This window comes from Brachycentrus maculatus, unplaced genomic scaffold (assembly GCF_059751285.1).
Source record: "Brachycentrus maculatus isolate JH-2025_06_01 unplaced genomic scaffold, ASM5975128v1 h1tg000344l, whole genome shotgun sequence".
Lineage (NCBI taxonomy): Eukaryota > Metazoa > Arthropoda > Insecta > Trichoptera > Brachycentridae > Brachycentrus > Brachycentrus maculatus.
This window is the reverse complement of record NW_028281093.1, coordinates 620,886-639,242: the sequence shown is the minus strand read 5'-3', so window position 1 is coordinate 639,242 and position 18,357 is coordinate 620,886. Positions and strand designations below refer to the sequence as shown.

At 32.8% G+C, this 18,357-nt stretch overlaps 1 protein-coding gene across 2 annotated transcripts in view; it reads right to left on the bottom strand.

Moving 5' to 3' along the window:
- Positions 1 to 18,357, bottom strand: part of LOC148303845 (neurobeachin-like protein 1) — a 148,304-nt gene that overhangs the window by 120,661 nt on the left and 9,286 nt on the right. Inside the window, exons 4-13 of one of the 2 annotated variants that reach the window (XM_088269308.1) lie at positions 16,396 to 16,594; positions 14,209 to 14,297; positions 11,848 to 11,925; positions 8,901 to 9,050; positions 7,525 to 7,860; positions 5,650 to 5,987; positions 4,567 to 4,717; positions 3,478 to 3,734; positions 2,047 to 2,299; positions 1,284 to 1,430 (exon numbers count right to left, since the gene is read on the bottom strand). In XM_088269308.1, the coding sequence (XP_088125434.1) occupies positions 1,284 to 1,430; positions 2,047 to 2,299; positions 3,478 to 3,734; positions 4,567 to 4,717; positions 5,650 to 5,987; positions 7,525 to 7,860; positions 8,901 to 9,050; positions 11,848 to 11,925; positions 14,209 to 14,297; positions 16,396 to 16,594 (1,998 nt within the window). The remainder of the gene's footprint in view (positions 1 to 1,283; positions 1,431 to 2,046; positions 2,300 to 3,477; positions 3,735 to 4,566; positions 4,718 to 5,649; positions 5,988 to 7,524; positions 7,861 to 8,900; positions 9,051 to 11,847; positions 11,926 to 14,208; positions 14,298 to 16,395; positions 16,595 to 18,357) is intronic. The other variant, XM_088269309.1, reaches the window with a different exon arrangement.

The window sequence follows — 18,357 nt, the reverse complement described above, 5'->3', positions numbered from 1 at the left end:
TATAAAAAAATAATTATAAGAAATTAAACATATAATGTTTTGAGTGTGTCCAAATATTGGATTTTCTCCAATTATAGGAGTTATTTTCCATATTACTTTAATCATACATCTCAACATAGATAAAATAGAATATGGAAGTCTGGGCATTTACGGGATAAATCCCCAGACTACCATATTCTACTTCATCTATGATGAGATGTCAAAAAATAACTTAAACTTAGTTGTAGACTGTGTTCATACATGTAGTTACGAGTCCATAATATCAAATAATAGTAGTATTTCTATGAGTGTGTTCACACATGAAACACGATTTTCATGCATTCCTTAGATTTAGGTTAAACCAATATTTTCATTAATTGATTCAGCAGTAACTTTGTGGTAATATCTATCCACATTTCATTTAAGTTTCACTTAGTAAATACCACCATGTCTTAAAATCTACTGTGACACTTATTTTCATTCTGCATCATTTTCAAACACTGTATGTATGGTGTTTGAAAATGTTACAGAATACATCGAAATATGTCATAATCGATTTTAAGAAATTAATGCATTTAACAAGTAAAACTTAAATTAAAAGTATATAAATATTTCTATGATATAAGAGTATTTAAATTTTCTAAAAGTATTTATGAATTTTTCACATTCTTGTTAAAAATTTTAAACTCTTTTTAAATAAAAATTATCCTGGATTCAGAATATGTATTTAATCATTTTTTTTTTATGTCCAGTAAGTAAGATATATATTGGCACCTTACAAGGGCCCAGAGCACCCGTGTACTACGCTTTGAGAATAGGTGTTTGCGGAGAATCTTAGGCGTGCGGTGGTTTGACTTTGTGAGGAATGAAGAGATAAGGCGTAGGACGCAGCAAATCTTGGTCACAACTGTCGTCAAGAAAAGGCGATTCAGTTGGCTTGGCCATGTACTCCGCATGCCTCCTGAGAGCCTTAATCAAGCTTGCCTCTTTTACAAGGCATCAGGTTCGCGCCGCCCAGGACGACCACTGCTGACAATTCGTCGGCAGTTCTCGTTAGAACTTCGGGATGCGGATCTGACTTGGGAGGATGCAAGGGAGCTGGCAGCCGACAGAAAAGCCTGGAGACAGTTTGTGGACTCTATATGCTCCACCTAGGGAGCGGATATGGTTAATATATATATGTATATAAGTAAGATATCAGCAATTTTACAGTTCAGGATTTTTCAAGCTACCAATAGATAATTACAGATAAAGATATAAAATGAATAGACATTTTAATGTAATAGTTTATGGAAATAAATCACCTGCAAAACTAAGGAAGGAAGGAATTGATTGTTGAAGAGATTTTTGACTAGTGTTCCATGGAATGATTCCTTTTCTACCTCCGGCTTCTTACTATGTTGTCTCGTCTCTTGAGGAACTGGTGCACCGATAGAACAGTGCATGAACACCTGGAAAACACATATCATCATAAATCATAAAAAAATCAAGTACATACTGCTATTTCTGGCGTAAAGATTGAAAAACTAATTTTAAGAGGTTTCCCTGTATTTAGATCTGGGTTCGAATCTTGTATAAAAATAAAGAGTCTTTGCTAAATAAAAGCTTTCTAGATCCAATCATAGATGGCTGTTGTTTCAATCATGAAACATCATGAGATTTATCATATTTGCGTGACTTCCAAAATTTGAGTAGTGAGGTTGTAAACCATGGGTAGAATGGTAAATGTTACATGTGTTAATTGATCACTTAACCAGCCTATGACAGGTCGTAAGCCCTGTAAATACCCAGACTTCCAAATTCTTCTTAATCTATGCTGAGATGTCAAAAAAATGTATTGTATCTTTATTCAATATGTTGTATCAACTAACTAACTAACTAACCATCACGCCGCTTCGCCACAGGAGTAGGCAGAGAGAATAGAACGCCACACCACTCTGTCTCTGCAGACATTCTTCGCCTCTTCCACGTTCATGCATCTCCTCATACATACCCGCCGATTGTTACGACTTCTAACCATAATACCACTTGTATCAAATAACTTGAAAGTAATGAGTTGACACTTACATCATCGAATGAAGGAAACTTCATACTGACTGCGAGTCGCTGAGTGCCATCTATATAAACGCTGACTTGATTGTGCGACAGGGCTCTGCGCGCGTACGCCAAGCAAACTGTCACGCAGTGCCATCTGTTGTCGTCGAGGAAGGCCGAAGGGACGGTGGAGGACATCGCGGAACTCTTCTTGAGAATGGTGATCACCAACCCGCCCGCTTGGTCGATGGATATTTCAACGCCTTGGCCGGATTGAGTGAGCAAACTGAAATGAAATGCAAACAATAAACACGACCAAGCCTCAATAAGGGTTGGTTCACTTTTATTATCCCTTTGGTTACCGAAATCTGATATATAAGCTTTCAGTACTCTAGCAAAACTACCAGATCCGTTGAATCTGACGTCATGATTTATATCAGATACATTTTGGACAGTATGTTCAATTCAATTCAATTCAATTTCAATTCAATTTATTCAACAAAAAAATTATATATACATAACAAACAATATTCAAGGCGTATATATTAAAAGTAAGCAAGAAGACTTAAAGGTGTAGAAGAATCCCGCTTCGGAAAACTCCTTCGGACACATGGAACAGATCAATATCCAATGTGATATTGTTCAACATAGCGGTAGCTCTTCCTACAGGCATAACCATCGGCAGGTTGGTCTTGTGTATAGGAATGTGAAACAATCTATGTCGACGCTTTAGGTAACTATCGGAAACAGACAGACCAATGTTCCGGATAATTTCAGGATTATCGATCATACCGCGCAACAATCGATAAAAATGCGTAATCAAATACACATTCCTTCTAGTCTCCTTAGGGACATGTTAGGGATTCCTTCAGGATTATGCAAAAAGTTTAGATTCATATGTTTTTTTTCAGTGAGTTATACATCGAAATTTAGAATTATTTATCATTTAAATCTTACAATTAAGTAACTTGTAATACATATTACAAATATACTTGCAGAGAAACAAGAAAAACAAAGCACGTTAAACCAATTTTGTTTCCGTGAAAAGTAATTTGTGTAAAGCTGTGATATTATTAAATAAGATACATTTTTACGTGTCGAGGTTAATAAACAATATGCAACAAATTGATACAAACATTAAAAAAATATATTTGTTAATGCCTGATGCCCCTACTGTATTTCTTTCAATACCGGATGTCGGCAATTATATCAGCGTCCTTTGATCTTAGTGTTATGCGTATGGCGTAAAAATGAGATAATATTGCATATATTTAGTTTAATAAAATACGAGAGATTTTCGTTGCGCCGAAGATAAAACAATATCACAGAATGTTTATAAACTATCAAACCCATTTTATATTTGAATTGTTTATGTTTAAATTGTGGTTTTTCTGGCATAGTGACCCCATAGGTCCTGGTAACCAAAGGGTTAAGAGGAATACAGTCAGTAGCCACAGTACTCACTTTAGAAGTTGTCTTTGCTTTCCATGGCTCTCATGGGATTCCGGTATTTTGTCTATGCAAATCCAGCAATGGAAACTGAATCCGTACGACGTATTGTTCCACTTGTTTATACATGGTACGGTTATTCCGTCGGACTCAGATTGTATGTCTAAAAAGGCTTTGCACACAAAATAACCTTTCCTCGTTATATTGCACAGGGTGTGCAGTAAGGGAATTTTATGGCTAAATTCTTTTTCTTTCCGCAAAAGAAGAATAATCTGCAAATCAAAGAAGGTAATGAGTATTATAATTAGTTTTACATTGTACAAGAACAGTAGAAGTACCTATTTATCAATGAAATATATGTTTATAATTACAAAGTTAGTTCTTAAAATATAAATTATAAATATGTATATGTTTGTTCAATGAATTAGCATGATTTATTCTTAGCTTGCTTGACCTCTCAAGTACATAGTAAAAGATTAACATTTTAAAATATTGTTTATTCAGTTAGTAAAACATGTAACTCTGCAGATTCATATGGAGGATAACGAAACACCCAACCATATTCAAATATTAAAATCCACACACAAATTGTGACGCACTCGGTTGCAACCGAAGTCACATGCTTAGAGGATCACTACTGGACTCTGAGAAGGTAAAACTCTTACCACGAAGACAGGTTGTGAGCTACATGACTCATGTGGGTCTTGAGAGTGAGCTATGACACAGAGGGAAGTCACGATAGACCTAATGTGGTCACAGTGAGATAAGAGATGCAAGATCCCTTGACCTCTTATAAATAAAAATAAAAATTAAAAACATGTAACTAGCCAATATATAATTTGATTCTTTTGTATCATTAATACATGGCGTTGGAAGTCCAATGTACAATCCAATGCATAAACAAATTTCTTGACGAGACTTGAGCTAACCCTCCCAAGTTTTTAAAGAGTTGTATTGTTGCATTATGCATTTCCTTATTGAACAAATCACAGCAAATCATTCTTAAATGAGTGTCTCCCCCCCCCCCTCTTGTTAGCTGCTTCGAAAAATACCGTAAATTGACAAAATACTATTGTGTATGGGTGCAGTTACAAAGTTACAAACCTGTTTCAGTTCTTGAGAGGTAACAGATGTGCAGGCCAAGTTATCCATCAGATTGATCAATGTGACAGTTGGCGTACTTACCGAGTCACTATGATTAGATATGACGCTACAAATAGCTAATATGGCACCATACTGGCAAGCCAACCATTTACTGAAAAATTAAACATATGTTAAGTATTATTCAAAGTAATATTAAATCATTATTAAAACCCAGAATGTGTCCTATTTGGGATATGTGCTCAGAGGAGAAAAGTACAAGCTACTGCAACTGATCATTAAGGGTAACATCGAGGGTTGAAGAGGTGTTGGAAGAAAAAAGATCTCCTGGCTCCGTAATATTCATAAGTGGACAGGAGTATGGTACATCAAGAAGCTGTTTCCCGACTGCCCAAAATAGGGACACTTTCTCACAAGTGATAGTCAACGTCGGGACAACCCAACATGATACGTGAAGAAGTATCATTATTCACTCGTAGTAATTTTTCCAAATATGCACCAAAAATATGTTGAAATTTCCATGATTTTTTTTTAATACAGTGAAATAATTGAATTTAACCATGTATAAAAAAAACTAGACAAAGTGCATTAACAGATAAATATATCTATTTTTGTAATTATAAGTATTTGAATATTATAAGTATTTGAAATACTTAAAATTTTCATTGGCTTTCTCTGCTTTTATTTGCTACTACATTCACCAAATATATTTCTTTTTACCGTTCTTTCCTCACTCCGTTTTTTTCTCACTTTTTAAATTACGATGCACCTTTCACCCTTAGATTTACACACACACAAATCCTCATTCACACCCCAATGGTGCATAGGGCACTGCATTATACAAACGCAGTGTTATCTTGATCGTTAACACATGAAGGAAAGGTGATCAGCCCGCCGCTTCAGGTATTAGTACAGGGTATATTTAATAAATATTAGAGTGAAAAAATCACTTATATTTATTTGACTTCCTCTGGGAATCGAACCCGGGAACGGTAGCCCAGCATGCTGGCCATCACACTACAGAGGCGGACCAAATACATTTAATAACAAGACAATATTTGAATACAGATTTAAATTAAAACACACCTTCTCAAGTCCTTAGTACACAGCCAGGAGAGCTTCTGAGCGATCCACGCCTGATCATCTTCAGTCATGAGGTGCAGACTGTTGATGAGGATCAGTACCACTTCGGGGTTGAAGAGTCTGGCTCCGTCGTCGTGCTCTCTCCTGCCGTCCATGGCCATGTACAGGAACTCGGTCAGCAGCTCCCTCGAGGGAGTGTTGATGCCCATCCACTTGGACACAATCTCATCGTACTTACACTTGACCTTAGCGTTCTTCTTTGCCGCCCTCCAATATGTCAATAATCTGGTAATTGATTTGATACATTCTATTCCTAGTGACTGGTCGTCTAATTTTAAAGCCTGAAAATTCATAAATATTTATGACATTTATAGGTCAAAAAATATTATGAGTTCCACTGCATTGTAAAATGTACACTCGGCATGGGAAAACCCTATGAGAATACATTCATGTTAATATAAAATTGTGATGTACATGTATTATTAAATCTACTACTACTACTACTACTACTACCATCACGCCGTTTCCCCGCAGGGGTAGGCAGAGAGGATGGAACGCCACACTCTTCTGTCCTGACATACACTCCTAGCCTCCTTCACATCCATACATCTAGTCATACATGCCCTCCGATTACGCAGACTTTTGACACCGCCAGATTTTAGGTTCTGATTGATCTGATCGTGCCAAGTCTTTTTCGGTCGTCCACGTTCTGTTTTCCTCTCACACTCGCCACATATATTTTCTTAGTCATTCTCTCGCTATCCATTCGCTCCACATGTCCATACCACCGCAAAGAGCTCTTTCTAATCTTTTCAATTATTCCTCGTTCAGCCTTACATTCCTTTCTTATATCATCGTTTTTAATTCTGTCATACAATGATTTTCCACACATTCGTCTGAGGGAGCGCATTCAAATCTATGTAAATAAAAATAAAAATATTCATTTGCCAAAAATTTTAAATCTCCTTAGGTTATTCACCAATTTTGTTTTTCACCTGTGAAAGGTTAATTTCTTCTTCAAACCCTCACACGCACTCGATAGTCCATAGGACACTGCATCATATAAACTTAGCGTTAACTTGATTGTTAACACATGAAGGAAAGGTGATCAGACCTCCGTTTCAGGTACCAGTCCAGGAAAATAGAATTAAAAAATTACTTTTATTTATTTGAGCCTTTATTCCCTGGGAATCGAACCCGGGTCCTCCAGTACGATAGCTGAGCGTGCTAACCATAACACTATGGAGGCGGACATTTACAGATGGTTTTCTACTGGTAAAAACAATTTTTTAAAGCAGTGGCAGCTCCATTTATCGAACGTTACAACGCAGGCAATGCTAAATATTGCTCATGGTGGACAGTGTACATTTGACAGCTACTAAAATATTGTATACCAGGAAGCATTGTGAAATTAAACACATGAATGTGTTCTTTTGAAATTAATGATAATAATTAATATTCGTGTGAAATTAAATACGTGAATGTGTTCTTACGAAAGAATGTGTTCTTTCTCTTTTCTTATTTGATTATTTCGAATCTCAATCCCATCATTAATACAACTTATAATAATAAAAATAAAAACCCTTATCCGCACCCCAATGGTGCATAGGGCACTGCGTCCTATAAACGCAGTGTTATCTTGATCGTTTACACATGAAGGAAAGGTGATCAGCCCTCCGCTTCAGGTACCAGTCAAGGGTAATATTGAATAAATATGACAGTGAAAAAATCACTTATATTTATTTTACCCCCCTTGGGAATCGAACCCGGGACCTCCAGAACGGTAGCCGAGCGTGCTGACCAGTACACTACGGAGGCGGACAAAAAACTACAACTTATAATACGATCATAATAATAACAGAGGTTTTTTATACTCACAATAACATTATCAGGTAGAGAAATCAAAACACTTAAATAATCTAGATCAATCAGCAGTTGACATATTACAGATCGACTGGATTCAAAGTCTTCTAGCAGTTTTCTTATGGTCACTAAAGCGGAGAGCAACATAAAGGACAGTTCTATCCGATGTGTGGCTTCACGGTCCTCCACTTCCGATGCGTCCTTAACTATTTCAGTTTCACTAATTGTTAATTCCTTACTACTACTTTCGCCTAATTTATTACTAGTATCACTTTTGACTGGAGTCCTTGCTAATATTTTCTTTATACTGTCTGTGTACATCTCAAGGATAAGTGAAAGTTCAATCTGCCGCTGAAAAATGAATAAAAATATGATACAATTCGAATGTAACTTTGTTTTAAAATCATTAAAATTTATAATGATTTTAAAATAAAGTAACTTTTTAATTATAAAATGGAAAATCACAACGTTAGTGCTTCAAATATAAATTATATAAAAATATAATAAGTAAAAAGACACTTTTTAAAACAACTTATTTATAATATTAACTTATATAATATTTGAGGCTTTCAATTTTAAAATCATGCATTTTGAATTCATTTCCATCTAATTCTTATACACATCGTTGGTGCATAGGGCACTGCATTGTATATAATCAGTGTTTAATATTAAATATATGAAGGAAAGGTGATCAGCCTCGCAATTCAAGTACGAGTCCAGGGTAATATTAAATAAATATTAAGAGTGAAAAATCAATTTTATTTATTTTGATTTCCATGGGAATCGAACCCGGGACCTCCAGCACGGTAGCCAGATGCGCCAAATTATAGCTTGACCAAAAACGCAGATAGGTTTTAAAACCATGGTAGAGTTAGGAAGACGCATGACTGCAAAACAGGCACTATGGATTTGATTCTCGCCAGTTGCAAAATATAGAAAAATATATTTTTATTGTTCTAGGTGTGGTTTGATCACTTTTGAGTATATTTATAAAAACACAACTAATTTTGAAATTGTTAAATTGGTAGTTTGTGTTTTCATCTGATGAGAATGTCTATAGTTCTCGAAACTAGTCATATTTATAGTAATTAACTCACAAGTGGTCTTACACAAGTGTTTCATTTTTATACTTATGAAATTAAGTGTTTGTCCACTACACGGAATTACACAGAATTTTACTGTCCGGCACGTCAGTTAGTGTTTTAAAACGACGATTTTACGATTGAATTTACGTGCAATGTGTTCGCGCACCGATCAAGAGCTCCGAGCCGAAGAAAGATGGACAAAAGCACAAGCCAATCGTCATTTTAAAACGCTAACTGACGTGCGGGACAGTAAAATTACACGGAATTCCGGGTAGTGGACAAGCGCCCTTTGGAAGTCATTATTACCTGTTCTGGGGTGGATCTATGGAGAACTTGAACCATGACGGTGACACAACTCAAAGCAACCTGTCTCACCTCTCTGTCAACCCCGACAGTAGATATTATCTTAATAACCAAACTAACGGTTGCCGGGCACACTGACCTAAGTGCATTATGCTGAAATTCAACGATCATATATTAGAAAACTAATTGCCAACTTAAATAATGTCACTAAAAAGCACAGAAACTCTAGTTAATGCAAGAAAGAAGTAGTTTTGTTTAAGATATCACGTAATTTACATAACACAGAAAGTTTCAATAGCAATAATGTCGTTTTTTGTAACAAAACAAAATTGCAAATTGTTTGCAACATTTAAAGCTTTAGAACCGCAAAGACCAAGCTCCATTATGCAGTTTTATAATAATTGTTGGTCTTATCTTGAGAAAATTGAAGGACTAGAATTTAAACACATATTTTTGATTTTCAATGACCAAATTTGATTTCTTTAAGCACACAATGTACAAACTGAAGTACAGAAGTATTGCGGATAAAAAATGTAGTATTTTTATTAAGTAATAAATGAAAACTGTGAATAAAATCAATTATTTTAATTTATAATCCAATCAATTGTAAAAAGTATAAAAAAAGAACATTGAAAAGACCACAACTAATATATTTTAATATGATAAACTATTTCATAACTTTTGCAATATTCTTGTTATTTGGTTTTCCGGTTTTTAAAGACAATTTTTTGTTTTTAAACTTTATAATGAGGTGTTTGGAATGTATATTAAATATTTTCACTATCAAAAAATGACCTAGACATTGTAGTATGTTTACAAAATTGTATTTTTAACCTTACACACCAAAATAATATTTACTTCTGTTAACAAACACAAAAACATCTGTTAACACATCATCTATATAACAATTAACTGCGTAACATACTAAGTATGAAGTCATGTATACAAAACACTACTGATTTTATTAGCGAAAAATTCTAACCATAAAATCAAAAAATAGATATTGTTTTTCACTATATTTCAAAACATATATAATATTGTACTATATACCTACATAATAAACATATAAGCATTTTTTTTATAAAAAGCACCTTTTATTCATTCTCATGCAAAAAGCAAACTATGTAATATATAAACAAAAATAAATTCGTAAATCAGTAAATTTTTCAAAAGAGCCTATTTGTATATAGTTAGTATGTTATATATTATTTTAGGGTTATACTGGATGGACTAACCGATAAATATAAGGACTTTCTGTTAACATTGTCTTTAGATTTGTCTCAAAATGGCAATAGAAGATAATTGACACAAAAATAAATACAACAATAATTTTCTATCAAGAGTATTCTCAACTAATTCAAATGGAGGGATAATAAATTTTTATCCAAAGACAATATACAATATCATAATAACAAATGATTAGGTAGAGTAGATAGCGATATAGGCAAAGACGAATCTTTGTATTTCTGGCATCGCAAATATACTTTTTCAGTACATTTAAGATTATGTTAAAACATACACCAAACGTGGATAAAAAAACATCTATTTTCAACAATGGAAGTCTTTTAATATTTACAAATTTATAAAATATAACTCATATGTTATTTTTAGGTTATTTTTAAGCATCACTTAAAATTCTGATACTGTCTAAATACACTATTTTCAAAATTTATTACAACTAGAATCGAACCTACGAACTCATATATAGTGATCAAATCAGCTAACCAATAAACTAAAGACATGTAAAATAACAAGGTAAGAATCAAAAGTTTTTCCCGGAATTAAAATAGCTTATTTCCCATTTCGAAACATGTATTTACTAAACAAATATTAAATAAAAGTTTCAGAAATGATTGTAAAAAAATATATATTTAACACTTATCATTTATCGTTCACTTTGTGTAATACCACTTTTATAAACAATTATTTGTGACTACCGGTTTTGGAACAATCATTCCATCATCAGGTCAGTAAAAATTAATATTCAAACAAAGCCTCAAGATTATAGTTCGTACATGCAAATACAGACTGAAAAATACATGCAAAATTAATGTGAAATTATCAAAAGTAAAAATATTACATTTCTACATATGTAGTAACTACATTTTTTTATCATGATCCTAAAGAAAACAATTTATTCCAGCTTTTTATGCAGTTAGAAACACAATTATTAAGACGTCTACAGTTATTACGTTAAAGATTAACGTAAAATATTTTTTAAATAAAATCATCAATCTCCAATATTTCACACGAGTGTAAAACTATGTATGTTAGCAAATAAATGTAAAGAAAATAAACAGTTTTAGATAAGCAGCATATTACGTAAAAGAAAAGTTCACAGTGTATAATTGAAGAGCCCCTATTTCCATGATTTAGTCAAATTTATAAGAGAACAAAATCAAATCAAATAATGATAAAGAAGGAAGAAATATTACATACTTAATAAAGAAAATCAAAAATTATTTCATAAATAATGGATCAGCTTTGATAATTGAAACTGCAATATGATACAAACCAGTGGCGTGCACAGACAATTGATTAGGATAGGCGGTAAAGGTAGGTAGTAAGGTAAGCTAGGTACTACTTATTAGGGTAGACAGTAGAGGTAGGTAGTAAGGGAAGTTAGGTACTACTTAGTAAGGTAGAGTAGGTACTGGTTGCGTTTTCATGTCACGCGGGTAATTTAAGATAGTCACTGCTTTTCTGCCTACATGGAATGCACGCCCCTGATATAAAGATGAGCAAGAAGTGGTAATGAAAAACCTTTTCTTGATTTTCTATATTAATATGGAACATGGATTTCTACAAAATAAATGAAACCGCAATTAAGAAGAAAAAAAATGCTAAGTTAGTACACCAAGCGATTTCCAACAATCTAGGCCTTGTTAGTTCATACACAAATAGTTAGCGAATATATTAAATGCATTAAGGAGAGGATTCTCCCACTCACCCCTTTACCACAGACGTCTAACCTGAAGTTATTTGCATCAACCAAACTATTTGAATTATTTGTCATTGTTAACAAACTCTGAAATTACAGCCCAGATCACCGTTAATATTATTGCAGTAGTGCTAAATATACAACGAGGTTTCAAAAACTCCGTACAAGTAATATTTCGAAAGCATTCTAGAGAATTATATATATTTTTCCTTGTACTGGCATAATTTGTAAGTTTTTTTTTACAAAATACAAGCGCAAAACGTTGTTTAATTTAATTTTGATTGCAGTTTCAGTAAGTCAAGATACTATTTCTACAATAATTTTCTAAGGCAACCAATTTTGAAAGCAGCATATGTCTTCAATCTTGCTTCTTCTTAACAAACTAAAGACAGTAAAGGTATTTCTACCCGTTCAGTCGATTGATGCTTAAGGACAGGAAGGGTATTTTTACCTTATGCGCTGGCCGCATTTCAAAGCCAGAAAAAAGTCATTCTTTAATGTTTTTATATGAATATTATGTACCAATATCTTTGTTGGGGTTTTAACTATATGTACATAATTATAAAATCCATTTGCCAGCGGTCCACGGGAGTTAAAAACACCCTTCCGAAATGTGTTAATTCGGCATCTTATTTTGATAATGTGGTAGTCAAAAGAGTTAGTTTATACACTGTTTATAAGAATTATGGGCTTGAATCTTGGCAACCAAAAACAAATACATATAAACTGCATGAATTTTCAATGGTTTTATTAATTTTGTCTACAATTTTATTAACACTTGATAAAATTAAACTGCGGAAAAGTTCACGCTTACACTTTAGAAAAATACTAATGAATTAAGCCAATATTAGAGAAAAAATACTTTATAAATATACCTTATACGAATTTTTAAACCTCTAAGTAGCCCTGCTTGTTCAATGTGAGTTTAATCAAAACGGACATAAAAACTACCAAATTCTATTCCATTTCTCAGCAGTCTTTCATCGGTTATTGTTAAACTCATCAATGAACATCAAGGCTAGTTGTCGTTGTTAAGAGTTTTATTGTAAGCTTGTTGATAGGGTTTGGGTTTTAAATTGCAGATTAAATTTTTTTTTTTAGTATATTCTAGAATTAATTATTACTTTATTAAAAACATATATAAGTATTATATGGACAACACATTTGGATTATTGGGAACAAAATAGAAATTTGGATGTCCAAGATATTAAAATCACAAGAAATTAATTTTATTTATTAGATTTTTTAAATAATTTTAGTAATCATTAAATAACCATCACATACTTATATTATATAGTCCTGGTACTACCAAAAAATATTAAGTCAAATGCGTGTTTTGAGCGATTTTATATATAAAACACAATATTTTTCTAATTTTTTTCAAGAGAAATATTTGAGTTCTTATTATAAAAGCAAATATTTAAATTTCATACTTTTTTTGTAAGCCTAAGTGGCCCGTAATTAATAATAGGTATTAAATTGTGGTAGAGCGTGTTGAAGCCAGCAACTCTGACTTAAAGTCCGTGACACTAACCACTGGACCACAAACAGACTTTTTAAATAAATTAGAGAAAATAAAGTTATTTCTAGGCAAGTATGTTTTTCAACTTAAATAAAACTTATATAAAACAATACATGATTGCATATTTTGAATTCTGAATAGATGTCATAAGTTTAATATTATGAGAAAATATTATTTTTAGATGTAATCGTTTCGTCATCTATTTTGGGGTTTATGGTTTACTTTATGGTCACCACATCTGCTCCCACCATGTGATTACATCTCCAGTAACTGTGTTACTCCTCATACAGCAGATTTTTTTATCATAATATCAGAATTCAGACATGAATTGAATCACAATAATCATTTAAATGTTAGGTAAATCTTCAATACAATTTAACTCAAAACAGTTGATTTTGACTTAATGTTTTTTTACCACAAAAAGAAATATCATATCAAATATTAATTGTTCATTTAGGTAATTCCAATTGACTGAAAAAAAAATCATTTACAGCAGGACAATACGGATTTTGAAGGAGATTACTATTAATCCTATTGAATTAATACTAAGGTTACATTAAATTTTAATATGAATAAATTGATTGAAAAAGCAAATTGCTAAAAAAAGCGAATGATGAAAATTTCTTTTATGCATAAAAAATATTTCAAAACAGATCAGAGAAATTTAAACTTGACTGGCAAAAATATAGAAGAAAAATATTATTATTTGAAATAAATGTACATTTAGTTAAATATTTACAAGAATATTTCTATTTCCCTTAAACCTATTTTTTATCTGAGTGAAGTGATTCGTATGGTGTGTAATCAAAAGGAAAATATTTTTAAATATTTAACAGTTTTTTTTCTACCTGGGCTCCGGATATAGTTGCTCCCAATACATTGAGTAACTCCGCACATAACGACGGATACTTTGTTATCAGCTGAGATTGAAAGCAATCTGAAAATTATTTATGGTTAAAGCCATGGCTGTCAATAATGCACAGATATGACCGAAACAATACATATACATATCCCTCACTCCTTTCAACAACGTCATATATCAAAAAACTTAATTCTTAAGAAGATCCTTTTTAATGTTTAAGAATATAATAAAATGTATTAAAAATAAATATCAAGCCACTTATTGAACTTTTTACTCAGCAACAGATCTTTTTAGGACAGCATTTTGAATGTTTTTTCTCCATTTGAAAAATATTTAGAGTATTTGAAAAAATAATTAAACAATACATTTTCTTCAAAATGCTAAAACAACACTTTCTGCCCTGTAGCGGGTAAATATTAAGTTAAAAATATGCCGCTTTTGGTGGGATATAGTACATTTTCTGCGCATTCCGAAAATATGCACAACTAAAAATGGTCAATTTTTGATATATGACGTTGTTGAAAGGATTGAGCGATATCTTATATATTCATCTTTTTTTTTTAAATATTGTGTAATCCAAAAGATATTATGAGTATGGTAAAATCCTCACTATGCATATGACTGATTATCGAAATTCATATTTTTTTTAAATAATTTTTCATGTTTTCCAAATTTTATTATAAAGGCAAAGACATTTATTTGCCTATTTTAAACAAATCAAAAGGCATGGTCAAAGAAGCTTAAAATGGTTTAGAAGTGCAGAATCTAAGAGTGGTGTTTGAAAAATGAGTCTTATTTAGAAAATCCATTTAAAAACATATGTTGATGTCATGTGATTAAATATAGTATGATGTATCATCATAATTTACAGACTAGAATGATGTTTACACAAAGAATAATCCTAGTATAGTCATAGTAATATGCTAATTTCGAATTCCACTGATAATTCATTTAACAATTGTGGGTAACCACAAAACTCTGATTAAACAGTACTAAGAAATCTAGGATTGAATAAAAAAAAGTGATTATACCATCACAGGATAAATATTGTTTTCAATTGTTTTTACATCTTAATTCAGATGTATGGGCACATTTTACATGTTTATTTTGAGCGTTTTGATGCTACGAGCGCGTTAACGCGCTCTCCAATTCTGTGCTCGTCAGGCCGACCATATATGAGCGCGTAAACACGCTCTGGTTAGAGCTTGTCAAATCCAATTGCAATATTTTTAAATTAGAATATAGAGAGACATCTATTAGGGAGATCGAAAAATACTTAAATATTACAATTTACCAATATTAGCAAAGTTACAGTCATCTTTCTAAAAGTTTTCACATTTATGATGAAAAAATCACAGCCAGCTGGGTACGGCCATATTAATACCTTCCGGCGTTGAAAGGGTAAATAAACTTTTTTTCATATTTTTTTATGAGACATCTCTTGGGATAATTATTACATACTAAGACATGGCAAATTCTGAACAAAAATAGTTTACAAAATGAATTATCTAATTTTCTTTGATCCCTTTCCAAGCTCAAATGGCCCATAAGGCACCATATCAGATAGGTAGTAAATTACATAAAGCCAAGGTATATTTGATAGGATTACAACTGACGTAAGTGATGGAGCTCAGGGAACATCAAAGAAAATAAATAGAAGGAAGAATATTAAATAGGAAAAGGAAGATATCAGCGATAGCTTAGACACTCGGGGTCACATACCTGTGCTCGTAAAAGCTTATGACATACAAGCCACTGGTATTTTGTACTAGTCCTTTGAGAAAAACATTAATATCATTACCTACAGATAGTTAAAAAGGTAAGTCATTAATATTTTTTACTTAAAACATATTCCCTAGATCATTTTTGAGTAGGAAAAAATACCCGTGTTTCTAAATCCTTCGTCATCAAACCCTTATCCGTACTCCGATGGTGCATAGGGCACTGCATCATATAAACGCAGTGTTATCTTGATCATTAACACATGAAGGAAAGATGATCAGCCCTTCGCTTCAGGAACCAGTCTAGGGTAATATTGAATAAATATTAGAGTGAAAAAAATCACTTATATTTATTTGATACCCCCCTTGGAATCGAATCTGGGACCTCCAGAACTGTAGTCGAGCGTGCTAACCATTACACTACGGAGGCGGACTAGATACTAAATACTTACCATATATAAAAGGAATGACTTCAACGTGCAACAATGCCGGTTTGAAAATTAACTTGGAAAAATCTGCAATGTGATCAGATAAGTAATTTCTCCAAGTCAGATATGGGTCGTACAATCCTTCCAACAGATGACAAAAGGATACTATAATTGATTTTAGTCCTTCGATTTCCTCATCTGTTTTTTCGCTACTGTCCATTAGCTGAAACGATAGGACAACAACATGAAAAGGGAAACAATAATAGGTCTCGGAAGATTACAATTGAATGTTTTTAATTTTTTAATTTTATTTAAAAAAAGTATTTTTTGTATTTTGTATTAACACATTGTAGTCGGGCGCTTCGAACAATAGACTCTAGCCTATAGCGGGTGTTTTTCGCGATTAGCGCAAAAATATATCGCTTTCTTAAAATTGACACAATTTCTAAACCAAATAATATTTTCGATTGATATTTTCAAAGAAATCATATATGACATTTGATCATCAAAAATAAATTATAATCATAATTTTCAATTAAGTATTCCGTATTTCACAATTTTAGAACCATTGTTAACTCTTAAAAATAGTCTTCTCCTCCGAGGTATCATTCCCTATACAATGCTAATATAATCAAATAATAAAATACCAAACAGTAAACAAAACAGTGCGAGCGGTATGAAAAATAGTCTGATACGTGAAATGGCTCAAACTAAACTGGAGATTGAGATCGCATAAAAACTCTAGATTTCTGGGGATGCCTTTACAAGCGACACACTAGCCAATCTGGACAAGACATCTCAAATAACGTCAACAGACTATTGCCTAGCACCCAGGTAGCAGATTACCCTTCAACGCGTTTTATTTCACGCTGATAACAAACCCGTATATTGCCGTTTCCCGCAGATAACCGACAGTCGACAAAAACAGCATTTGCCGTGTCCCGCAGTTGACCGACAGTCCGCGAAAAAACGGCAAATGCCGTGTCCCGCCGACAACGTGTTAACACTATTATTCTAGTTCTACTTATAAAACCTATACCCTTATACCATTACTATGACTAAATTATATTGTATACCCACACACAGGCCATGCCTTTGTGGGATCTTTTTTTATATTCATTTTTAAATATTTTTTTTTGTATTTGAATTTATGTTTATGTAATGCAAAAGAATTTAAAATAAAGAATAAAAATAATAATAATATGACTTCTTAAGAAATGTCATCAGAAAAGAAGGAATTATCCAATGTCTTTATTCGAATATTATATACCAATCTCTTTGTTAATCTTAACTACATTTGTACCTTGTACATATATGTACATAACTATCAAATTTTGCCACCAGCGGTCCGCAGGCATAAAAAAAACCCATCCGAAATGTGTTGAACAAAATATCGTAGGTAAAACAAAAAATAATCTCAAGTATAATTTTAGTGTTTAAATATAACCGCAGATAGCAGCAAAAGTGCCATTTTATAAGTTATAAGCACAGCGGTTCATGTACGCCCATATTCCTTAGAGCATTATTCTGCAAAGTTTGTGCCCCGGCACACTAGTGTAACGTTGTGATTAGTTGGTGTGCCGCAGAAAAAAGTCTAGTTTTGTGAAAATAACACAATTGCTCCAAATTTTGATTGCCCAGTTAAGTAGGCTCAAATTTCGCATTAAACATAATAAAAACCCTTATCCGCACCCCAATGGTGCATAGGGTACTGCGTCATATTAACACAGTGTTATCTTGATCGTTTACACATGAAGGAAAGGTGATCAGCCCTCCGCTTCAGGTTCCAGTCCAGGGTAATATTGAATAAATTGACAGTGAAAAAATCACTTATATTTATTTTACCCCCCTTGGGAATCGAACCCGGGACCTCCAGAACGGTAGCCGAGCGTGCTGACCATTACACTACGGAGGCGGACAAAATAAATAAATTAAATAAATAAATAAAACATAATATGTTAAATTTGTTAAATATGCACCTCTGAA